This window comes from Zootoca vivipara, chromosome 4, assembly GCF_963506605.1.
Source record: "Zootoca vivipara chromosome 4, rZooViv1.1, whole genome shotgun sequence".
In the NCBI taxonomy this organism is placed as follows: domain Eukaryota; kingdom Metazoa; phylum Chordata; class Lepidosauria; order Squamata; family Lacertidae; genus Zootoca; species Zootoca vivipara.
The window spans coordinates 37,264,260-37,290,341 of record NC_083279.1 but is presented as its reverse complement, the minus strand read 5'-3'; the positions used below and the strand labels follow the sequence as shown (position 1 = coordinate 37,290,341).

At 38.8% G+C, this 26,082-nt stretch overlaps 1 protein-coding gene and 1 long non-coding RNA gene across 4 annotated transcripts; one reads left to right on the top strand and one right to left on the bottom strand.

Annotated features, from left to right (window-relative positions):
• Window positions 1-1,531: 1,531 nt before the first annotated feature.
• Window positions 1,532-13,820, top strand: LOC118084819 (uncharacterized). Of its 2 annotated transcripts, XR_004692579.2 has the most exons (3): window positions 1,532-1,851; window positions 2,601-2,684; window positions 8,389-13,820. It is a non-coding gene; the product is annotated as an uncharacterized LOC118084819 (long non-coding RNA). The 2 variants fall into 2 exon arrangements; XR_009557453.1 differs by lacking the exon at window positions 1,532-1,851 and having other exon boundaries at window positions 2,484-2,684.
• On the bottom strand, window positions 6,362-26,053 carry MOSPD2 (motile sperm domain containing 2). 2 transcript variants are annotated; one of them, XM_035114828.2, is made up of 15 exons: window positions 25,837-26,053; window positions 25,114-25,177; window positions 22,651-22,806; window positions 22,144-22,230; window positions 20,436-20,590; window positions 19,468-19,528; window positions 18,962-19,000; window positions 18,451-18,575; window positions 17,306-17,476; window positions 14,074-14,186; window positions 12,547-12,643; window positions 11,513-11,609; window positions 9,783-9,912; window positions 8,357-8,459; window positions 6,362-7,729 (listed from the first exon to the last, which is right to left on the bottom strand). In XM_035114828.2, exons 1-15 carry the CDS (start codon window positions 25,843-25,845, stop codon window positions 7,586-7,588), a joined length of 1,551 nt encoding a protein of 516 aa, XP_034970719.1. In that variant the 5' UTR covers window positions 25,846-26,053; the 3' UTR covers window positions 6,362-7,585. The 2 variants fall into 2 exon arrangements, with proteins under 2 accessions (XP_034970719.1, XP_034970720.1); XM_035114829.2 differs by having other exon boundaries at window positions 25,114-25,174.
• Between the last annotated feature and the right edge of the window lie 29 nt (window positions 26,054-26,082).

Genomic DNA, 26,082 nt, shown 5'->3' with positions numbered 1-26,082 from the left:
TCACAATTTGGAAAATAAATTGTTTGTGTCTGTTGCATTGCTTGAGAACTTAAATGTAACTCAAGTTGAAAAGTTTTGCTGGGTTCTTTCATAATAAAAAACGTCATGAAACATTAAAGCAGAGTTTGTTTAATTGTGTGTCGTTTCTTGCGTATTTGGTCCTTTAGGCATTATAAACAGCAAAAGCCTGTCTCTTCCTTTCTCTCTACAGACACTTGGAACGTTTCTCTTTGCAAAACGAGCGCTCCCTTTCCATAAAAAATGAAAGCCTTGCAACCAGCACCAGGGCACTCAAATATCATTGGAGAATTGAAACCTGTCACACTGCATTCCATAATTTTCCAGCATCACAGGAATGATTCACCCTGATTGAGACTGCAGGCAAGTGACAAAATATTGCTGTATTAGCCAAATAATAAAAAAGCGATTTTTGCTTGTTTTGTCTCATTTTTAATCCATCGTATAAGGAAAAGCACATGGAGATCCTAAAAGCACAATTGACTAATGCAAAATCAACACACTTTAAAACTCTCTGAGTTGTATCCAATTGTGCTTTTGCTAAAGCAAGTCAGGGCACCTGATTTTTGCTGACCCCAATCTTTGTTCTGGGGCCTCTTTCTCTGGCTTATATTTTAAAAAAAAGCTCAGAAAATCACGCTAAAATGAGTTGGGTGGGGTGCTGTAGAATGTCATATTGTCAAAAGTACCTTCTATTGAATACCTGAAGGTAGGAGATCCAAATTTCAGGCTGAGCATCAGAGATCTCTCACATCTGCATTTAATTTAAAGCCACAAAAAAGCATTTAACAGCTTTGTGCAAAGGTTCCCCAAGTTTAGCCTTCACTATTTGCAGGCAGGGACAAATTCTAAAGTTTCTGCTACGGATTTAGCCTTTCGTGCAAATTTTGTGAGCGAGCATTGCTCCTGATCCACAGCTAGCCCCTTGTCGAACAAGAATAGCAAGGGAGATACAGTCCAGTGTGCTCCTGAGATAATTACCGGTGCCTTCTTTTTCATATCCTGTCAGCCAAGCTGTACAATCCTTTAAACATCCACACTAAAGAATATTTCAAAAGGCTTTACCTGATGTCTGCAAAAGCAGAAACACTTGAAAACTTAATCCCGCTTGATAAAAGCTGGCTGTGCTGATTGATTTAAATCAGAAACACAGGATCTGGCTATTGGGTACAGAAACTGTAGAACAGTAAAATCAAATTCCCACCCTTTCTGTACAATGGATTGCAAGGGAATTTCCAAGATCTTAGTTTGATTTACCGCACATTGCTTTCTTGAAATATACTTTTGCATCCAAACTGCTAATTGTTAGCACTTAACAAAGTTATTAGTGAAATAATAAAAAATTGAGCATCAATGCTACTGTTGATATTAGTAGTTTGGGGCAGAATAGTCTTAAAAGATGGAGGAAAAGAAATGCATTGAATCTCATTATTTTGAAAACACATGTGGAGCAGGACCAGTTTCCATTGGAGTGGCCTGTTGAAAGGATACAGTTAAGCAACATTCAGTGCAAACTGCAATCTATAGAGCTGGAGTGGGTGTTTGCAAAGTGATTGTGATTTTGTAGACACTGAATGATAAAGAATGAACTTGCTATTTGGAGATGAATGACTGGATGTGGTTCAGAGGATGACTGCTGTGGTTACTACTAGCTGGTTTATTTTTGGGATGGAAATCAGCTGTTTGTAGTATGTTCTGATACCTTTTAGGCACTTGCGTCAATATTGCAGGTGGCAATCTCTGGGGAAATGTACAATTTCTTTAATGAGGCTGTTTGTTTAAGGAGCTTTTGATACTGCAGACTTCGATCAGCCCCAGCCAGCAAAGCCAGAGGTCAGAGAAGGCAATAGACATGGCTAACTTTGGTAGATTAATTTCAGTGGGTCTACTCTAAGATTTAGCTGAAGAAAACCCAGTCATGGCTCATTGTTATGCTTCTCAAGAAGAGTCCCTTGCTAGTAAAACAGGCATGACGAAACAAAGAGTAGATGGTTTTGCCTCAATGCCAGGCTCTCTTGGCATCGAGGAAAAGACCTCATTGCCATCATATTCTTCTGTTTTTCACTGTTTGGCATATGCTTTATGTTGTAGCTGTTTTGCATGCAATGTCTAAAGCAAGGAACCTGTGGCTTTCCAGATGTTTTTGGAATGGAAATCCCATAATCCCTGGCCACTGACTGGGTCTGATGGGAGTTGGGAGTCCAGCCACATCTGAAGAGCCACAGGTCCATTCCTGGAACAAACAATTCCTCAAATACACATTTTAGTGATAGAATTTGTTGCCGGCTTTCAGATTTGTAATAAGTCCAGCACTTTGCATATCCAAAGCAGTAACAGGATGTTAAGACAGCAAGCTTTTGCCTGGCATCGTATTCAATAATCTAGTTTTTCCTGTTTGAGCAAGGAGTTGGTCGTGGCATCGTTTGGAGTACCTGTCAAATAATTTGTTGTACAGGAAACAAAAGCGTAGGAGGTGGCAATTGCTCCTGGTACTTGTGTTTGAACTCCATGGTAGTGATCAGTCACTACTTCACCCTGCAGAAGTTTCCTAATGAATTAGTGAGCTTGTCATTTCTATTCAGACAGACAATGAACTGCATACAAAGGAGGAAGAACCACCCATCACCTCGCTCTTTTCGTGTTTCGCAGCCCCTCTGCATGTTCTGGTAAGTTTTACACAAATGATGCCGTTTGCAGTAATTTGTTTTCTCTTGGAGCAATTTGTCAATAGCACTATCGCTAGCAAGAAGCCCCGACATTCTGTTTTGAGCTCTTTTTTTGGTGTTCCTGCCAGGGAAATGACACTCCCAATTTCTTGCTTTCCTACCCAGGGTTTGTAGAACAGGTGTTTTAGCTTTTCTTCAAGCTGTTATTACTTGGAAGTGATTTCCTCCTCCTCCTAAAGTAAGCTGTTGGTGTTGTGGGGCCACAGGCAACTCGTTCCTATATTGAGCATTTTTCATTAGTGTTCCTCATAGTTAAGAAAGCATTTATTTACATATTTTATTAGCTGGTTGACTTCTGCCTGGCTTTCCAGAGATTAGGCTCCTTGGAGGAGATGGTAACTTTGAGAACTTGTCTTAAGAGGGGGGTAGGTAGGAATCCTGGAGCACTCCATTGTCCCATCAGCTCATGAGTGTCTGAAACAGAAGCTCCAGTAGAAAAGGTGGGGAGAGTGAAGAGGATGAATACTCGAAGCCATTTAAGAATATCCAAAGAACAAATGGTTTCTCTGCTGGTTGAGAGTTTGGGCCACTAGTAAATCCTCCATCCAAACATGTAGTATGGCATTTGGGCACCCCCATTGTAAACTCTAAAGGGACCCAGGTGGCGCTGTGGGTTAAACCACTGAGCCTAGGGCTTGCTGATCAGAAGGTTGGCGGTTCGAATCCCTGTGACGGGGTGAGCTCCCGTTGCTTGGTCCCAGCTCCTGCCAACCTAGCAGTTTGAAAGCACGTCAAAATGCAAGTAGATAAATAGGAACTGCTACAGCGGGAAGGTAAACAGCGTTTCCATGTGCTGCTCTGGTTTGCCAGAAGCGGCTTTGTCATGCTGGCCACATGACCTGGAAGCTATACGCCGGCTCCCTCGGCCAATAATGCGAGATGAGCGCGCAACCCCAGAGTCGGTCACGACTGGACCTAATGGTCAGGGGTCCCTTTACCTTTACTGTAAACTCTGTGTGCGTCTCTGGTCAGAAGGGTCAGTGATGGCAGTAGCAGCTAGCATGTACATGTTTTAGCAAGAATTGGCACTGACCAATGTTGGGCTCTTTCAAGTAGAAACCCAGTGTTGGTAGTGGAAATTTACCTATTATCATGCTGATTCATGTATTCTTTTTGCAGCTGCTTCTTCCCAGTCAGTGCCAAGCCCTAGAACTAAGGAGGGAAAGGCAATGCTATATTTCAAAGGAAAGATGCTAGCGTACCCAAACCCAACACAATTAAGAAGGAAATGCTAAAAATGTACAAGTTTACAGCTGATTAAAGTGCTTTGTTGATGGGCAAGGGAGGGAAGGAACTGAAGTCACATGAGCTGTATGCTCTGTACTAGAGTTGTTCATCAGCTCTCTGTGTAACCCAAATAATGAGATGATTGGGGTGATTTTGGTTGCACTCTCACATTCCCGAGTTGGAACATGACATCAACAAGCTGTCTTGAGACTCTCTAAGCTTCTGAGTCATTCTGTGGCCTGGTTTTTACAGAAAGTTAAAAGCACAACCTGCCCTCATATTTTTTGAGAAACAAATTTCAAAGTTCAAGAGGGGAAGAGGTAATGAAGTTGTTTTCTTCTACGTTTTGGCTGAGAGTAGGGCATAAGTGCGGGACCCCAGGTGGCGCTGTGGGTTAAACCACAGAGTCTAGGGCTTGCTGATCAGAAGGTTGGCGGTTCGAATCCCTGCAATGGGGTGAGCTCCTGTTGCTCGGTCCCAGCTCCTGCCCACCTAGCAGTTCGAAAGCACATCAAAGTGCAAGTAGATAAATAGGGACCACTCTGGCGGGAAGGTAAACGGCGTTTCCGTGCGCTGCTCTGGTTCACCAGAAGCAGCTTTGTCATGCTGGCCACATGACCCGGAAGATGTCTGCGGACAAACGCCGGCTCCCTCGGCCTATACAGCAAGATGAGCGCCGCAACCCCAGAGTCGGACACGACTGGACCTGATGGTCAGGGGCCCCTTTACCTTTTTAGGGCATAAGTGAAAACAGAGGGTACTTCCAGAAAATGGGTAGCAGTGGCAAGGAAAAGGTAAAATTGCCGAGATGCTTGACCTACTATTTGTCTGAACTTTGGCTGGTCATACCCAGGGACACTTCTCTCATGTCCCTCTTTTTCAGACCTAGGAGAACATGCTTTTCCTAACATCCCAATATTATGCTTATTTGCTCAGAAATAAAACCTGCAGCCCTTTGGTTCTATAAAAGGCAAAGGCATGTGTTCAATGGGGGGAAAGGGCACATAACACAAACACAACCTAGCAGCATGTGCTAAAGGCTGGTTATTTGTATTGTACTAAAGTCGATGGGGCTATACAACTTGAAGAATTTTCTCTAAGTTACAAATGAGGTAGAATGGAAGGGCAATGTAATATTTCATTTAAAATACAATAAAAAAGAGCAAGAAACGTAACTGAACTTTGAAATGTCCAAACTGTGTCTGTTAAGAATTACAATGAACCCATTTTTCCTTTTTGTTTCACAAATGCAGTTATTTATTTATAACATATTAAAATATAAAACATTATCTATCTGATCAATTTTACATAGAAAATATGAATACAGTAATAAAATACTGAAAATATTTGAAGCACCAAACCATTAAGAGCATTAATTGGCATATGCTTATGAATATATTCTGAAAACATTTAACAAAGTGGAATTAAATCTAATCCAACTCACTGATAAGCATTTTAAAAAATAATAAAAATTTGAGACTTGAATTATTCTATATTTTGTTCCTTACTGAGGAACTACGGTACAATAATAGAATTTAACTGAAGGTAACACAACTGATGAGAGACCAATTAATCAAATAGTTTTGGCTTGTTTGTGAAATATGAAGTGACTTGCATAAGAAAGATATGTTTCTTATGATCAGCTGAAACCATAAGCCAATACAGAACAAATCCATGGGCACAAAGGTAAATTCTGTAAAAGCATTTCATACCTGTATCATTGAATGCTTGACTAAAATCACCTTGCATTTTATTGTCTAGAATATGTTCCATTTTATAAAAGTCAATTCAGTGATCAAAACCTTTGGTGAATGTTTCAGTAAAATGAGTAGGTAGCAAGAGACCCATCTTCCTAGGGTTTGGGATTTGAAACAAGGTGGCACCATATAGGAAGGCAGCAGACTCATAAATTTATTATAACAAGCCAAATAAATCTGCTGTCATCCTCTCTAATTTCAAGCTTAGCTAAATGAACATAGCCAAATTCTACACATTAATGTAACAGTCAAATAGATATACGTGCTTAATCTACTGAAACCAATAGCTGAAAATTTGTTTAACTTGTAAAACTGCATTTCCCACAAAATTATTACTAATAAATTAAAAATAAAATACAAGAACCCATAAGAGTGAGCAGCATTATCAAGGTGAGATACACTGTAGTGGAAGAAGTAGTATGTGATATAAATTATGGCCTCAATTATGAGAGCTTAGTGCCACTGGAGTGAAGCAACATCACTTGCAGAAGCTCAGCTACTCAGGGATTTTTTCCCCTTTACATAAAACAGGAACAGCTGAAGAGTGTAGGAAAAGGTGCCTATGTGCACCTAGAGGTTCTCATACGCAGAAGGAAAGAGGAAGTCCCTGCAAATGCTGTATGCTCCAGAGCATTACCAATGAGTGCCCAATTGCGAGTACAGGCTGGTTTAGATTTTTTGCTTCAAGTTATTCTACAGCAGAAAGAAGCGCTGAGAACTGATCTTAGGACTGCATCTGCAAACATGACTTACTGTACCATGGATTGTTACAACTTGTCTGATTTACAAAAGATTAAATGTTAACCAAAACATGAGCACTCTCTTAAATTTCATATAGCAGTGTTATAGTTATGTAAAAGGAATGTTTAACTGGGAATGTTTTTCGTCATCTTTTAGAATGCTTTCTTGTAATGGTTTTCAAAAAGCACTATTTGCAATTCCTCTGTATACCTGTGTCTTCCTACTTTTCTTCCATATCACACGTGATTTACAACACATATTTGAAAAAACTACACTTACAGGAATTATTCCAAACTTAATTACAAATAATTTATGGTGCTCTATTTGTCCTTGAATTGTAGGAGAACACCAACCTAGTGGGAAACTGACAGTAAAATTTCATGGCATAATATCACTCCTGAACTAGCTAGTTTAGTTCTGTAGACTAAGACACACTGAAGAATGGAGAGTTGTGTTCCTGCACAATTCTTTTTCATGTATCATGATATATAGTAATGTACTATGGCATTCTTGGAAAAACTAACTTTTATTTTGGCTCTTTGGAACCATTGCAGGCATTTCCAGGCAATTATGGCTACAAGGTATTCAATGCAAAATAGTATAATCTTAAATATCTGTAATAATTTCAGAGGGTGGGGGGAGTGAGCAAGAATAAAGACCACCACCCCCAGAATGCAGTTCTTCAATTTCAATGTGTATCATTTCCTTTTATGTACAAATAGCATAGGTGAGGCTTTCCTATATTGTTACTAATTTGCACTTTCATTTCAAGGGAAATACATTTTATGCACAAATTGTTTTGATACATCTTGTATACTTCTGCATGACAGAAATAAAAGTAAAAATACATTAAGTCATAAACATCTTTTGTTCTGTAACAGTTATTAGGTTTCCCAGTGAAAATGACTCCTTTAATATCCTGTTTTACTTCCTGTACTTTAATAAATATCAACAAAGTCACTCTACTTGTTGATTAAAGGCATAGATCACAATCTTGTGATTCACAGTTCCTGGAGAGTCTCATATAGATCTCCTTTTTGGCAGTTTCATAGTACTGGTTCTTTTGCCTTTTCCAAGTGAATTGCAGAGAGGGCTTATCGTACGAAGCATTGATACTTAGCTCCTTGGCGCATACAAGTAGAAACAAAAGGTAGTACTGGCCAGTAATAGAAACATAAACAAGAGAGTCAATTGCTGGAACCAGACGCAACGATCAATCTGTTCTCGGAGTCTTTTATTAGCTTGCAATAATTGTGTTAGCTGGAAAGGGGGGGGAGTAAACAAATAATAATAATCACACAATTTTAATGCCTAACATGTATTTTATCAGTTAGCTGAAAATATGCCTATGTTCTACTATATAAGTAAGGCCTAAGTCTCTGAAAGCATGCTATGCGCTAGCCATACATTCATAGTACAGGCATCCCCAAACTCGGCCCTCCAGATGTTTTGGTACTACAATTCCCATCACCCCTGACCACTGGTCCTGTTAGCTAGGGATGATAGGAGTTGTAGTCCCAAAACAGCTGGAGGGCCAAGTTTGGGGATGCCTGTCATAGCTCTTTCCTTAACACTATTACTGTTCCTGACATTAGATACTGTGGCCACTACATGGCCTAATGGCCAGTTACATAATTTAACTGTGCTCTGTAAAGAAATACAGTACTTCATTTCTTTCTGTCCTGGTTTCCTATCTTTTTTTTTTTAAGAGCAGCTCCTTAGAATACAGCAATAGTCACCCTGGAGGGGAGTCTCCAACCTTCAGTTCTTCAGGTTTCCAAGGGCAGTAAAGGCTACAGGAGGAAGGAGGATATTGAAAGCCCCCAATGCACTGCATATTCCTACAGATCCAGCTGGAAGCTATATATTAATATGCACAAGTGTTACCTGTACGTGTAAATCTTCGTTCGTTTTTGCAGGAATATTGAAGGAATTTTCATTTATTGTTAAAGAAGAAGGTTTGCTGCTTTCCACAACATGACATCTTAACCTGGAACAAATAGAAACAACAGAGCAGTGAAATGTAGTACAATTGTAAGAGGACATGGTTATTTTTTCTTTCTTTCTCCAAGCCTCTTCTGCTTCATAGATTCCATTCCCTGCTGGTATTTGTTTCATATGTTCAATGATGCAGCCTTTATTTCTGCTTCCCTTCCTTGCCCCTGCCCACCACAGTGACCAACAAAGAGAAGATCATCAATTATAACAGTGCTGGACTCAAAGGGAAACCTAACCATATTGCTGAGGAACCAGCAATCAGAAGGACAAGATTACCTGCACAAAACATAAATGGTAATGGTTTGGTAAGCTTGTATAGGCACTGACTAGCTACAGACAGTGACATGCTAGGGAGAACACAATCTGAAAGGGAGTGATGAGAACACTATTTGGGAGACTGGATCTCATCTTCAGCTGTGCACATGTACTAGATTTGAAAGGGAAAGGAAGGAGGCTTGGAAGGGCAATAGATGATTCTGGCTGGATCTAGACACATCAAAGAAGCATTTCAGTTTAAAGCTTTGTAAATTTGAACAGGGAAAACAGGTAGAGAAAAACGGGACTCCATGTCGCCATCTGGTGGCACAAAGTTATATTGCACATACAACACATATAAATCGCTTTTTCTTTACCAGTCTAGCCGATTCCTCTATCTTCCTGTCTCTTATTCCATGACAGAGGCTCTGAGGGTTTTTTGTGTGGTAAAGCTTGCCATGCATGTTCTGCAGCAGGCTACACATGCTGCATTACTCTTCTGCCAGTAGCTTTTTTAAAAAAAAATATTTAAAAGCTGCTCTGTACTCTAGAACAGGCAGTTAGTTACTAGCAACTTTCCTCTTCTTAAATCATTTTTACATATATACCATACTTGTAACTATAAACACTAGCAGTAAATATTTCAAAGAGCTGTATCTGGAAGGAACCAACAAGTCATTCTTTATCACACACCATGCCTATCTGTGGCAAATTTCACCTACCAAGATACTAAGCCAGAGGTAGGCAACCTAAGGCTCGTGGGCTGGATGCGGCTCAATCGCCTTCTAAATCCGGCCCATGGACGGTCCGGGAATCGGCATGTCTTTACATAGTAGAATGTGTCCTTTTATTTAAAATGCATCTCTGGGTTATCTGTGGGGCATAGGAATTAGTTGATTTTTTTCTTCAAAATATAGTCCGGCCCATGACATGGTCTGAGGGATGGTGGACCGGCTCACGGCTGAAAAAGGTTGCTGACCCCTGTACTAAGCAGAGGAACACTTGTTTTCAGTTGCATAGGCAGCTCAATATGTCCCTCAAAACAACATGAAATGCTTACCTATGTTCCATCACTTTGTTTCTTGGAACTTCCTTCCAAAACTGACCCAGTTCTTGTGTTCCTGTTCCAGAACACTGCTCCATTTCTGCTGCCATAATCAAAAAACGGTCTTGCAGGGAAGCTGCACAACCTGTTTAAACAACATGACAATTTTACTTCCTTTGGATTAAAGCAGTTATTTCAAAAGTTTATAGACTACGAGCAAAAAAATCCACACCCCTGACTATACCTACCAGTACATATACAAACAGCTAGTTTGTTACTGAAGATATGCAACAATTAGAAGCACTGAACAAAATTTGCCAATTCACAAAAGTTATGAAAGAGTAGAAGATAAATTCAGAGATTAAAATGTAAAACTATAAAGGCTGTACCTGCAAGAAAGCCACTTGCTGCCATCCTTCTGAAACCTTGTTGGATTTGTCCCCTCAAATGAGGCTTCCATGCCTACAAATTTCACCCCTTCATTTATAGGTGCCCCCCTTAATCTCAATCTACAAGGTGCCCCTTGTAATTGGCAGACTTTATCTACTCAGCAAATTTTATTCACTTTGGTCAAAAGTGGGCATGGGTGGGTAGGTAGGTGATAGTTTTGTTGTTGTTTTTTTAAAAAATAACAAAAAATCCCCATAATAGTAGCAGAGAAAGGCAGAAAGAATCATTTCTCCGAAGTGGGATTCAGACTTTGTGTCAATCTGAAGTACTGTGGTGTGAATTGGGCTGTTTTCCAAAGCATGAATGTGGGTTCAAATTGCATCCTGTAACTTGTGTTCAGATCTCGTAACAAGCCCTGGTGGACATAAGCTAATTGTAGGGTCATGAAAATACCCAGATCTACAGCAGATTCATGGGGCATATACTGGTAAATAATTCGGGATGAATTTATTTTACCATATACCTATCACACAGCTGTCCTAAAATAAATTCTAAAATCTAGTTGCTGTAATTTTTCAAACACAAGTGGTATACATTCTAAGTCTCTCACTCCCTCCCCCCCCCCACATTTTTATAGGATCCAGTATATTTTGAATTCTTAAATTCTCTAGGGCAGGGCTCAATATGTTTACACTATGCACAAACAAAAAAGAATCAAATGATGTGTGTGTGTGTGTGTGTGTGTGTGTGTGTGTATGAGATAGCAACATCAATCCAAGTGCACTCCTAATCATTCTACAAAATAACTCAAATATATTTATGGTACATCAGTAAGGCTGCTACTTATCTGAAATATGTCCCTAAATGTCAAAGCTTTGATAAGCAAAAAAATGGTCATTTAAATAGTACACAACTTGAATCCGAGGCCTCTAACAGTATATTTATTTGTTAATCAGTAGCTAACTTTTTGCATATTTACAGGAAGCATGATGAACAATAGAATTTTTAGAAACAGGCTAGTAATGATAGAGGTTTATAAAGAGATTGACCAATGAACTTTATTAGGGTTTGTTTTGTTCAAATTTTGGCCTATGGAATTCTACCTATAAGGGACTGCAAACAGGCCTCATCTGGGGATGAGTGAAAAGGTTGAACTGGGAGATTTGGACTAGACAGAAGCAGTCATATGAAATCTGAAGTTATTTGGTTTCATGGGGTCACGAAGAGTCGGAAACGACTAAACAACAACAAATGCTTATGTTCTAGTACATGTACATAGAATTCCAGCTGTCAGTAATGTACATTACAGAACTTGTTTATTTCATCCATACAATAGTGTACAAGATTTTACTTACCTCCATGAAGAGATACTATTATATCTAGTGATGTGCCTGGTTCACAGCTGCTGTTACTTGGCTTCACTCTGTACTTGTCAGGAGCAGTTGTTCTAACCTAAACAAAGTGTAACTGTATTAAATGCTACCAGTTTTCTTATTTAACAAGGTAGAAGACTAGATTCTGCTCACAACTTACCAGCAGGACAAAAAATTGATTAGTATTCTCCATTTGTGTTATTTTCCTTTTGAACACTAATCTCCTATTTAACTTCAGCAAAATGCCAAACTTTACTCTCCCAAGTGTGTGTGTGTGTGTGTGGGGGTATCAGGCTTGGGGGAACCCCAAAGTTTGCAATGGGGACTTGGCATGCACAGTGGCCACATAATGCTGTGTGTGTGAGGGAGAGAGAGAGAGTGCAATAGCACAAAGAGGGAAGTACAGGATGCAAAATCAGCAAGAGTTCTGGGAACTTTCTGCATGTTTACTCAACAGGAAGATATGGGTGCCAGACTGTAACCCTGAACAAGAACACTTCACACTAACCTTTTATTGTTGATACCACTTATCCATAACAAATAACCAATGATAACACCCAATTATTCTTAAATGTAATCTAAGTAATGAATTATGTAAATTAAGCCAAAGAAAACAATATACTCTTCTGCTCTCAACTCACTGTACTGCTAATTCTTCATTAGGACACCTCAAGTTCTAGTATAATGGGAGAGTAAGATCTCCTTCTCACTCTTTCCATGTAAGTTTTACACACGTTTCCATATTAGCTTTATAAACTGCATATCATGTTCTTCCTTGGGGTATCTTTCCTGATATTTCACTATTATCTGGCATTTCACTGCAATATTAAAGTGACAAACATTTGATGAGATCCAGTTATACAGTATAATATAAAAAATATATAGTTTATCTAGTCCTGGTTTGACAGTTTTGTCAGCTTGGCATAGAAAGTTATGCATACCTTCTGAAAACCATTTCATCAGCTATTATGGTTACTATTCAGTCAGGTTAATCACCACATAAACACAATATTTACCTTAAATGCCACTGTATTTTTGGTCACATTTGTGAGAACTATCAAGCATTTCTTCTCTCCAGTTTCTTTGGACCCAAAATGCAGTTCTTCTGCTGGACTAATGAAAAATCACAAATTTGTATTAAAGTATTTGCATTACAGGTTTACAAACTTCATCCATTCTCTTAAAGTTTCTGCTTATTTAGAACACTATCTGTCAGTTAACAGGCTCTAACCCAATCCTTCAACGTATACTGTTAAATGTCAAATACTTTTAACAGTCCTTTCAGTGTGATTTTCACTTGAAAAGCAATTCATACGTGTATTTTACTCATATCATTTTGTGTTCCAAGTTTTCAGAAATGTGTTTTTTTTTGTAAAATACACATGTATTTTAACAAAGTATCATGAAGCATCAACAAGCCAAGGGCAAAACAACTATTTGTCATCTTTTTGGGTAAGTAATATATATATATATATGTATGGTGTTACCTGACATGAAATCACATCACTAGTCCATCTAGCTCAGTACTGTCTACTCTGAATGGCAGCAACTCTCCAAACGCTTTCACAGCCCTACTACCGGATATATTTTTTAAACTGAAGATACATAACATACATAACATAACTAGGCTGAAATAATGAAATAATCCTTTTCTGGAAGACAAGTGGAAGTGATGAAATTTCAATCATTCATTTATAATCACATGAAGAATTTATTTTAGTGACAAAATCAAACGCTAGAAGTTCTGAATAATGTTTCTTAGGTTGGAATGTTTCTAGGCCATAGAGTTCCAATAAATCCACTTTCTAAAAATTATCTTCAATTACCTGCTCAGAAACCCATGTGGTACAAACTTCAGATGTAATCAACATCACAATATAATGCAACTGCTACAGATTTTCCACTGCTTCCCCAAAATCTAGATTGATACCAATTTGTATAAACAAAAACTTTAATTCAAATTTCTAATGAAACAGTCACATTTCCAAATTCTTATGACACATCAGGATATTTTCTACATATTTTATGTTACAGCATATGTAAAAGTAAACATCTATATTACAACAGGTGTTACAGTTCAATTTACAGATTTTTCTGCACTATACAAATTAACAAAGTAATAATTAAAGCCAGAGCAATTTTGTAGATCTCTTTTTTCTCCATTCAAGGTATAGTATTTGACTCCCACACTATAACTACCTAACACTAACTGACTACATAATAGGATACTGCTGTGAGGAGGGGGGGGGGGGAAGGCAGCTACAATACACTCATAAAACGTGTATCCATCACAACATATTCCAAATTCATCAGAAATCTAGGTGTCTGAACTTCTTTGCCAAAAGAACCCTGACTTCATCAACACCACCGTGTCCTTCGTAAAGAAACATCATGAGCTTCAGAGAAGACCTCCGAATCAGATGTGAAACAATTATTAAAATATCAAATATATTTCCCTTCACATTCAAGTAATTTTCAAGACACAGAACAGCAATATAACAATATGGAAAGATCTACATTTTAAATGAAATTATTACTAATACCTGATGTGCAATAAAGGTCCTTTAAAAGTGGTTAGTGCTTTCTTTGCATTTTTTGTTTTGGAATCTTGTTTTTCACTCTCTTCTGATTTTGAAGTTTGTTCTGCAAAATTTGCCTAGGGAAACAGAAACAAGGAACACTATTCAGGAGTTAATTATATTTTACTATCAAGTAAAATGACATGCCAAAACATCTGGAGGGCCGAAGTTTGGGGATGCCTGCCCAAGAGGAATGGCGTTCTGGCTGTCCTGTTAGCGCTCCTCTGACAGGAGATAATCATGTGGTGATTGATAATAGTCAGACAGATGGTCTGACTATTCATAAGTCTGGAAGATAAGAGTGATCTGGGAGCAACCTCAAATACTTTGATCAAGGCCATTTTCTGCTGTCTATGCCTGGCAGCTTAGACAGGAGTTAAAATGAGCTGGCAAGCTGAGAAATCGACATTATGCACCTTTCATAGTTAGAAAGATCCACCCCCTCTCAAACACTTCTGGGACAAGCAAAACCGAAACTTAAGAGAGATCCCTCTATCAGCTGGTGAAAATTTAATCTGGAAATTTCTAAGTACTGCTTCCTGTTGTTAAGAACACAAAGGAAAACAAGTCGTTAAAGTGTCTAAGGCAGAGCAAAAAGCTTAATTTATGGTTAGCAATAAAGATTAAACAGAGGAAGGAATACCCTGTATGAAAATTCTTTAACTCTTTTTCTGTTTCTTGCCACTAAAGAACAAAGTACATCAGCCATTACTCCAGCTGCAGGGAAGAATTTTTTGTGAGAGATCATATCCATAGCCTGTCTTAAGGTGGAAATATTAAGGTAGACTGAGTTGCTAATAATATCCAGTATGGCAAAAGTACATCTGGATCTCCCAGTGACTCTTGGTATTTTTCCACAGTTGGTGACTGAAAATGATAGGATCGGTGTTTGATAAAACGGGGAAAGAAAATGAATCAGAGATACGAAATGGAAAATAGCTAGAGACTTCAGACCAAATCAATGAAAAGTTGGCAGGACTGAATGATGAAGTAACTATATTGAAGACATGGACTGAATTGTCTTAACCTTTTTTTCTTTTTTTATGTAACTGACAGTTGGAAAATTGGTCTGGGTCTGGTCAGTGCCTGAGCAACTGACCACCTGGGATTCACATGTACACTATCTTTGGGGTCCATAACAAAATGAAAGTGGGATATTAATGTAAGATCATGAATAAATAAATGCTAGGAGTGTGATGGAATATAGTGCATGCTTTCGAAACTGTAAGAGCATTCAAGTAACTATAATGCCCCAAACTGGAAAGGAACATCTAGCAGAAAAAAACTATGTTTATCTCCATAGTAACCCATACACAGTACTTTTTAAAAAGTGAACATAGACGTTACTTGTAATAGCAGTACAGTAGATCCAAATATGTTACTTTCAACATGTACTCTCAAATAAATAAGGCACCCAAATTATTAAGACAAAATATTATCAAGGCAGTACCATATCACATGGATACCACTTTAGTTGCCAAACCAAGGGTTAAATGAGACATCTCTGATAGTAGTTAGGACTTTAGGGAGAGAGAAAAAGGCTAAAAGTAAGTAAGTAGGAACAACAACTTATATAGATTCTCTGTTCAGGTTTGCAGGACCAAAACTACTGGTACTCTAATGCAGACATTACCTAAGCTCAGATATAGACAAACACACAGGAAAAGAAAAGGTCGATAAACTTTCTATCACTTAAATCATTTATGAAGTGTCCACCACTCAATATTTTAAAGCATGCAAATTTTGCTGAGTGTATATGCTTCACAAAGTAACTTCAGTTCTCATATGAAGTAAAATAAGGAAAGTGTGTGTTTGTGTGCGAAGTGTCTCCTCTAGGCAAAGTCTTCTGGTATCTCAGAAAGATTGCTTAGGATTCCTGGATAATTGGTGCATAATGCTAACAGCTAAGCAACACATTCACAAGCACAGAATTAGGGTACTGGGAAGGATCATCATCCTGGGAAAAAATGCTAAGTGGGGTGCTGCATGGTTCTGTCCCAAACCTGTTGTTCAACATCTTTATAAACAACGTGAACAAAGGAACTGAGAGGATACTTATCAAATTTGCAGATGACATAAAACTGGGAGGGGTAGCCAATGCCGCTGAAGGCAGAATTTGGTTTCAAAATTACCTTAAATATTGTAGAGAACTGGGCCCAAACTAACAAAATAAATATCAACAGGGACAAATGTCAGATTCTACACCCAATGATAGTAGCACACTATTCTGTAACAGTACCACACTATTCTGCCTTGGTCAGACCACACCTGAAATACTGTGTCCGGTTCTGGGAACCACAACTTAAGGATATTGATAAACTGGAATGGGTGCAAAGGCGGATGACCAAGACTATAAAGGGTTTGGAAACCAAACCTTATGAGGAACAGTTGAGAGAGCTGCGTACGTTTAGCATGGATGAGACTGAGAGGAGATATGATTGCAATCTTCAAGTACAGTGGTGCCTCGACTTACAAAGACGATCTGTTCCGCGATCGTCTTCATAAGTCGAGGTCTTCGTAACTCAAAGCGCTGCTACGATGCATGTGTGAAGCGCGATTTTGCGCTTCTGCGCAGAACGTGCGCACCAAAAATACTTCCGGAGGCTTCGACTTCGTAAGTCGAGGTATGACTGTATCTAAACTGTGTAAATCTAAATTGTGTTTTAATTTGTTGGACACCACCCAGAGTGGCTGGGGTAACCCAATCAGATGGGCAGCATGTAATTTTTAATATTGTTGTTAATGTTGTTGTTATTACTAACAGCTGTCACATGAAAGATGGTGCAAGCTTGTTTTCTCCTGCTCAATAAGGTAGTAGGGCTTCAAGTTACAATAAATGAGATACTGACTAAACATAAGGAAGAACTTTCTGACAGTAAGAACTGTTTGACAGTGGAGCAGTCTCCCGCAGGAGCTGGTTTTTAAGCAGAGGTTGGATGACCATCTGTCAGGAATGCTGTAGTTGAGATTTCAGCATTGCAGGGGGGTGGACTAGATTACCCTCAGTCCCTTCCAACTCTAAAATTCTATGATTTTCTGGGCTGGTTTCTTGATTCTGACAGCAAGAACATAATAACCAAACAATGACACTTTAGGCTTTATTCACTGTACTAGTTTAACATTGAATGCTTGGAGGGTTTCCATAAAATACTTTTTTGTATCATTCTTTCCTATGTAACCTTCAGTCCAGGGATACCTTTTTTGAATTAAGTGCTTGTTCTTCATTAGAATCTGGACTCTCCTTGTTATCCATGTCTGTTTCTTCTTTGGTTTCAACTTCATCTTCACCAGTCATGGGTCCATTTTCACACAATGGAGTTTGAAAATCATCATCAACCAATGGAGGATAACTATACTTGAAGGTATCCTATAATACAAAGATGTTAGTGTGTTATCGAGATGGTGGTGAAAGATAAACATAATTACCAAATCATTCTTTGGTCCTCAACTCTGACTGGTTTTATCTGTGCATTCTAAGCAGAAGAAAACATCAATAACTATATTGCTACATTTAGTGTTTAAGGGAATTACGTAAGAATATAAGCAAATTAAAGCATTAGTGTACCATTGGGTATACAACCTGGTTAATGTCCAGTTAATATGTATTAATTCAGCAATTCTGTTATCTCACAAATCTTAATAATTGATGGGAAATGGTGTTCATATCGCATTTCCAGCATTTTCTGCACAGGATGCCTTTTAACAAATTATGGTTGATGTTTAATGGAATTAAAGTATCTAAAACTCAAGTTGCAACCCAAAGCAGGAATATAATAAATGTGAATAGTATGTGCTTTCAGAAGACTGCATGATAGCTTCCACTGCTGAGTGGTAAATCATTATTCACTTTAATGAGAGCCTGAAAGTCTGCCCTCCCAGGAAGCAGGTGGTCTCAAAGGTGACACTACAGGCTGGATTGGAAGCCCTAGTAGGCTCAATCCATCCAAGAAGCCAAAAAAATGATCCCTGCTCTAGAACAATACTACTGCTACTCTGGAAAAAGGTGGTTTGATGACTGTGAAGACTACAGAATTAAAAACAGTATTTAATTATTTATATGCTGAATTGCAACTTCACAGTCCCCAAAGAGGGTCATAATAACAAGACGGAAAACCAGTCAAAACAATCACACAACACAGAAAAAGACCATTGAAAAAATAGCAAAAACAGCTAAAACCAGAAATTAGTAACAAAACAGTAGAACACAATCTTTGAAAACAAATGTACAGTGTTATAATTGTTTACTTAATTCCAAAACTGTGTACAGTACAGTCTATACATTTATTATACTTCCCCTTCACAACATAATAGAAACATTAAGATCAGCAGCAATATACTTACAGTTCCACCCATATAGGGTGGTAGATATTCAGCACTGATATACTCCTGGATTTCATTCTTATTAGTCAACTTCAGCAAACTCACTGCTTCCGGACCCAGCCAACTTTTCACAATTTTAAAAGCAGCTGGGTAAGAAAAAGGTAGTTTGAAAAGAGTTCTACTATTTTGTTTACACAGACCACAATCACAACTTACATTCCATTAGTTTTGTTAGGTACTGTACAGTGGGTCTGCCCTAAAAGAACTTGCTGAGACTTAGGGTTGTAATCGTAGCAAATATTGGAAGTCTATATTTTAGGTGGTATTTGATAGCTAGATTTTTTTTTTAAAAAAAAGCTGTCACTGCCTTCCCTAAATGTTTGGGACAGGAAAGAATAAGACACAAGATACACTATACAAAAACATTAAAATCATATAAAAATTTCCCTGTTAACAATAATAAAGAATTTGCATAAAATATAACTCCCATTAACAATCCTTCCAGATAAGACAAGTTAAAATTTTAACTTACCATTCATTATCCAGGGCAGTTCAAATATCACAATTTTTGCTGCATGAATAGAAGAGGTTTTTTGTGGTTAATATAGCATTTTAGCACTGTCAAATTTCCTATGAAATGAAAATACTTTATTTGTTGGGTAGTGAAACCTCCCAATTGTGACATAATCTTGAAAAGACTATACTGTGAACATGGCAGCTGTGAAGAATTATTTTCTGCTGCTATAAAAAAGTGCCACTTATTTCCTGGGATCAATCTATTTTATGCCTACTGTGATCCATTTTGCAGACAAAATATTTAGGCAGGGGCAGGGGGACAAACAGCGCTCGAATCCACTGAGCATCTCAAAATATACCTCAGACTTCTATGAACTCTTCACACTACCACTTTGTCTCAAATTTCCATTTTCAGGAACCAGCTTCTACTATGGTTGATACCACCCTCAGATTCTAGAAACTCTTGTTTTTCATTTATTTTCTAGATCTATAGTATAATATAAATGCTATTATAATACTTACTGAGGTAATTAGGGTAATAAACTTTAAAGCAGCTGATGATGTATCGGACAAAATCCATATCCTAAAATAAAGACATATTACCAATTAATAAAAGATTAAACCCAACTTAGAGCTTCAACAGCTCCAGTGCTGAAGGTGCTTCAACATTTTTAATGTTAGAATATCTCACCTTATTCGAAAATACAGTGGTACCTCGGTTTAAAAACAGTCCAGTTTAAGAACGATTTGGTTTGCAAACTCTGCAAAACTGGAAATAGTCTCTTGGTTTGAGAACTTTGCCTCAGTCTAAGAACGGAATCCACACTGGCGGCGGAAGGCCTCATTAGGGAAAGCTTGCCTCGGTTTAAGAACGTACTTCCGGAACAGATTAAGTTCGTAAACTGAGGTACCACTATATATCAAGATGATTCTGAAGTAACCCTATAAAATATATGCAAACTGGTCTAAACTGACATGCAGGTCAGTTTAAAGGGTTACTTTATGTATATAGGGCTGACAAATACTTCTGTGATATGGTATCATCTGTGTTGAGGTAGTATAAGAAAATCCAGGCTAAATCTTATATGTGGTACCAGGAAGCATCTGGCAGTCTTAACAAGGTTTACATGGATAGAAGACGTCAAGGCCTTTATTTTTAATGGTTAAGAGTTCTGATACTGTTGAGAGAACAGGCCCTAAATCCTGTGAAAATCAATTGAACCTTGATGCAAAACAGAATGTATGATTGCATCACTTTCTACTGCTAATTAAGTAAGTAGTACACTCAGTATAGTTCTTATTAAACAACTGGTTTTGGCTGTGATTCATAAACAAGTCAATCCAGAACACTTAGATTTATGCTGAAAGGCAAATAATTTAAATCTAAGTACTCCATTATAAAAGGCTTCATAAAGGCAGTATATAACTTTCCAAATGGAAAGGTTTTGTTTAAGACACATCAACAGGAAAACAGTAATATGCATACTTACTATGTTACCAATTCCAGTTTCAGCCATGTCAAATACCACTGTCAAAGGCTTTCCGTGTTCTCTTCTGGCATAGCGTTCCAACCAAAAGGCTACTAGCTTCTTCTTTTCAAACTGAGTTTTAGAATCTTTTACATGAAGTTTCACCCTGAACCAAACTAATGGAGTGGGGTGGGAGAAACAGAAATAAACATGCATGTTTGCCTAATAGCTACTTATGGCACAACCCAGACCCTTGATGCTGCCCCATGGGGCTTTAAGAGCAGTGAGGCAACCACCATATCCAAAGCCCTGCCACATTTGCTAGAGTAGTAGATAGATTGGGGTGGGGTGGGGATTGATCAGGCAGCCTTAAAATGCCATAGCAATCAGGCTGAGAGGTGTGTTCCAATAGAATGCTGCTTCAGAGCTTCAACCTACTCACATAAAAGATGCAGGCCAGCAGGGCTAAGCGAAGCATCACCTCTATACAATTTAACTCACCCCCTCCCACAGGTTGGATTATGCCCTTATTCTTGACCTTTCTATCTCCTAAGGAGATATTCTTATTTTCTAAGGTACACACATTTCTATTTATCATGCGTTAGTTATAATATAGTTTTGTTCACTGCATTTTATTTTAAAGCCCTGGAAGATTTTTTTTACCGAGAGAAGAAAGACGTCATAAAGAAAAATGTGAATCTATATTTTTGCCTCCTCCCACATGCTCTGAAGCATGAATGCAAGATATAAAACATGTCTTCATGCTGAGCAAGTCCTTTTAGGAAAGGATTTTAAAATCAACTTATATATGGTTTGCCCAAATATAAATTTCTCAACGAAACAAACATGATCTATTATAAAATCATATATATGTCTACTCAGAAGCGAGCCCCATGGAGAAGAATAGGGCTACAGACCTAAGAGAACAATCTAGTGAGGTAGTCGAGCTGCCTTTTTTTTTTAACATCTGGCAATGCGCCCCTTTGGTTTCAGATAGTACATGGGCCGGGGAGCCTCCTAGTTTGGTTAGAATCGGGTATACACTTCCAGAGTTAACAATAAATAAATTACTTCTGGTAAATGAGCCACCATAGCTGCTAGAGGGCCATGAAAATGTTTGTCCTGAGCTTTTTAGGTTCATCTACTCACGTACTATCTGAAATCTAAGGGGTCCATTGGTTGGCAGATGTGAAATATATTGCCATTATTTCCAGCTTTCCTACCCCACTAATCTTTGTCCCATTCAATAAACATTTATTTATTCCAATGGAACTGGGTTGCACCATCAGATGCTTTCCTAAGGCATCCACTATGTTGAAAAATTGAAACCACCAAAGGTCTTCTTCAAAAGGTGGAAGAATTAGCAATCAAGTGTACAAAATCAGTCAAATTTCAAGAAGCTATAATGAGGAAAGGGAAAGACACATAAGCACTTTTGAACAGAATATGCTTGAGCATAGTTAAAGTTTCATATGATACTGAAGATGTGTCTTCTAAAACGAAGGGCTAATTAAGTGTTTATACCTTGCATGCCTTCATTAAATAAAATATTGCCCAATAACTACCTCCCTGTGATATGGCCTCAGTATTGTTTTATTACTTCTCAAATATAGATGCTAATAACCTGTTACTGTCTGTATTATCATAAAGTTTAGTTTTCTTCACTCTGAAACCATAATTACATTTGCATTACTTGTAAATGAGTAAGCAGATAAACAGGCAGACTTACAGATTTTATAGCCTTCCTTATCATAACCATGTAGGTAAATGGCACCAGTTTCAAAGAACCGCTTTGGAAGTGAAGATTCTGTCAAGTCTACAGAAAAGCAAGATTGTTATAAGCACATATAGGTATACTATAACAAAATTCTGAAGTTCTAAAGCAAGACTTGGGGGCAGGGCAGTTATTTATTTCAACCAAAACACAGCATCATAACTCCAAATAGTGTGTGTCCACATTATTTAGGGCAGTAATATTTCTATATAGTTGGCTTTGCCAGGGATGCACACAATTGTATACATACTAATTAAACACCAGCTCTCCTTTGCTGCTACCGGTATTTACTTGCAGTATTTTCTCAATATAGAATGTAATGTCTTTACTGAAAGGCTGTTTTTATTAACAACTCACCCTAGAAGCATAGGGACATAACTATCAAGTAGAGGTGCGTGTGGAACAAGTAGCAATGCAGTTTGAAAAGCAACTGCTTTTACACTTAGAAATCAAACATCTTACCATGAACTGCATATTCTTTTCTCCACTGAAAGCTTTCATCAATCATCTTTAATGTGTCGTCCACAACATCATGTCGCCATATTAGAAAATTATCAACCCAGGTATCATCTTGCTGTAGTCTCTCTGTATCTCTAGAATCATATTTATCTGTTTTTGCTGGTCAATAAAATAAGAACGGTATTAGAAAATATGACCAGATTTAAAACTGAGACGTTCATATGTTTCCCAACAATTTGAGCAGGAATACTACAATTTTAAGAGAACATGTTGGGATAATAAAGACGTTATTCCTACTTTATATGTTTTATTATCAAGTGTCTACATATATAAAAATACTAACATATATTAAAATATATATGTTAGTATGTGTACCCTGCCTTTTGACAAGGCCCACAAGGCAACTGTGGCCTAGTAAGGTGTCAAACAAGTCACAGAAATGTTGGTAAATAGGACTATCAGGCTGGAGATGGCTTATATCAGGAGCTGTAATATGGAGCATAGCCTCAATGACCAAGATAAACCAGGAAAAGTCATTAAAAGCTTGTTAAGTTTGCATTTGGCGCGCCAAAAATGCTTACAGGTAGGGAAAGGTCCTTACAATGTAATAGGGTTGTGTAACTGGTTTGTGGCTTTTTTAAAAAACACTAGCTCAGAGCTTTCCAAGCTTTTCATGTTGGCAACACACCTTTTAGACATGCATCATTTTGCGACAAACGTAATTCAGTTTACTAGCAAACCAGAGGTTAAACCCATTTCCAGCCCCAGGCCAGGAGGAGCACGGGGAGTGTTCATGCAACACACCTACACACTAATGTGTTGTAACACACAGTTTGGAAAGCTCTGCACTAGCTCATGATCAGAAAAGGGAAGAATCCGAGAGTGAAAAAAAGTGTCCCCTGACTAAGACATCTTTTGATTTCATTCACTGAGCAATGCACACAGTATCAGAAGTTCACACAACTATATTATTATCAATAATAATAATAATAATAATATTTATACCCCGCCCATCAGGCTGGGTTTCCCCAGCCACTCTGGGCGGCTCCCAACAGAACACTAAAAACAGAATAAAACTTCAAACATTAAAATCTTCCCTAAACAGGGCTGCCTTTAGATCTCTTCTAAAAGTCAGATAGTTGTTTATGTCCTTGACATCTTATGGGAGGGCATTCCACAGGACGGGCCCCACTACTGAGAAGGCCCTCTGCCTGGTTCCCTGTAACTTCGCTTGGAAAATCATCAAGACTTACTTCATCCCAATCCTTCACGTGTTTAGTTTACAAGCAGGTAGCTTTTAGTTAGGCTACAAATTCCTAAGTACCGGTATGTGATGGAAAGTCAAGGCTGATTCAGGCAGGAACAATGACACATTAATGGGGAGGATCACCACAGTGAAAGAATATATTGAACTGGATGTGTTTATTAGGAAGACAACCAACCTACACCTATTAACTAGTTGGATGGATTGCTAACTAATAAAAGTAAGTAAGTGTCAGAGAACAAATAAGAGAACATAGCCTTGTTCTTACTAATATATGTGCAATAAATGTTCACTTCCCCTTTCATACAGCCTGCACTGGAGTTTGCCCTGCAACCATCAGTGGAAATGTGTCAAAATGACAGCTCATGATGCAGCAAGTACACCCTGCCTTTTGACAAGGCCCACAAGAAAAGTATGATCATTTCCAAGTGTCAGACAAGCCATAAAAATTTTGGTAATTGGATCTACCAGGGTGAGAAAGGGCAGCTATCAGGAGATCTGTAGCATGGCACATGGCCTCAATGACCAAGCCAAACCAGGAGAAATCACGAAAAGTTATGATGAGAAGTCAAGGCTCCTCATAAGGAAGAAGTGCCAAGAAACAAGTAGGACACACAAAAAATATATGCTTGTCATTACATACTACATGGCATTGTTGATACAAACTCAGTGTTTCGAATGCATATCGTGTTGCCCTACTATTTCAAGTCTTGCCCATACTAAAAATGGAACACATCCAACAATAGCTAGTTAAGGCTCATCAGCCCCAGGGCAAGGTGCAAAGGTACATGACAAAGAAACCTTGTGGTAGTTACATAGGGCTGGCTTGGTTAGGAAAACTAGGAATTCCATGTACTGTATACTACTGAGGTGTTAAATAAATTAGATGAATGATTGACACTGGCAGACAAGAAAACTCCGCTCACAGAGGCATCTAAGTCTGGTAAACAACTGATAACCTAGTAAGCAAAATGTGAAGGTTAACTAGAGGCGGCCATATAAAATTGTAGCATTTCACTCAAGCTGTCTGTCCCTTGATGTCCAAACATTCCAAGTATAAAAAAATCCTCTTTTTTTAACCCAGTACAACATATTTGGCCTACAATGGGCTACTGGGCTTAAAAGCCACCATTCCTGTATTTGCCATGTCAGGAATACTGCAGGTGTGAGATACAAATAAAATGCTTTGATACTGCACCAACCTTGTATATATTCTGCCTCAAAGCGTCTTCTGGTTTCACTTATTAATGAAGCCCTGGTGTCCTGCTGAAAAGGTAAAAGGAGCACATAAAAGATGCCATTTTCACAAACTTCTACAGAACAGGGTCCTCCTAAAAGTGATAGTTTGCCTTCTTAAGTTGCAGCAGAGCATCTGCCTCATTTCCAGGTCAGAGAATGTTGTTAAGTGACGGCCAAACATCGAAAAGTCGAAAACCAAGGACCCAAAACAATAAACTCAGAGTTGTGGAACTGTGCAGCCCAGACACATTTGACGTTAATGAGGCCTTACAAAGAGGCTGAGCCTAATAGGCACAATGTCGAATTTCATCTCTCTCTTAAATAACTTTAAAAAAAGAAAAAGGGGGAAGCCAAGGCACACCCAAGAAGGGTGTCTGCTGTGCCACAAGCAGGGCCACCTGAGGAAGACTCCCCACCTGTGAAAGAGTTGGGCTGGGGGATATCCGTGCGGCTTTTTCGGCGCCCCACAGGCTCTACCTCAAATCCCCTCAACCCAGTCCCCTCAACTTTACCGACCTAAGCAGCAAAAAGTAAAGTAAAATAAACCCAATAGCCACTATCTCTTTGACCAACCGGCTCCTCCCGCGGTTCTGCCCCGACAGACCCACCGCCTCAGCCCGGCGGATAATAATGTAAACGGGCCGGGAATTTCCCCCCTCCGCGCCCGCGTTTTCTTGACTACTCACATCCGCCATGGTCCTGCCCGCACCAGACTAGAAGTACAGTACAGTAGTAGAAGCAGCAGCAGCAACGACGCGAGGGAAACGGACGAGACCAAGAGCGCGAGTGGGTAGGGGGTGGGCGGAGGCGCCGGAGAAAGGGAGCGCGTGATACAAGGCTGAGGTAAGGAACCAACACCAGCCGACCGCCGAGCGTGCGCACGCACACCCGCACAAACACAGCACGCCGCCCTCCCGGCCTCAACGGCTAAC

Coding starts and splice junctions, on each gene's coding strand:
- MOSPD2 (XM_035114828.2), bottom strand. Junction 19,001..19,467: donor TTATTACCCTAATTACCTCA/GTAAGTATTATA, acceptor CTATTCATGCAG/CAAAAATTGTGATATTTGAA. Junction 18,576..18,961: donor ACTGCCCTGGATAATGAATG/GTAAGTTAAAAT, acceptor TTTCTTACCCAG/CTGCTTTTAAAATTGTGAAA.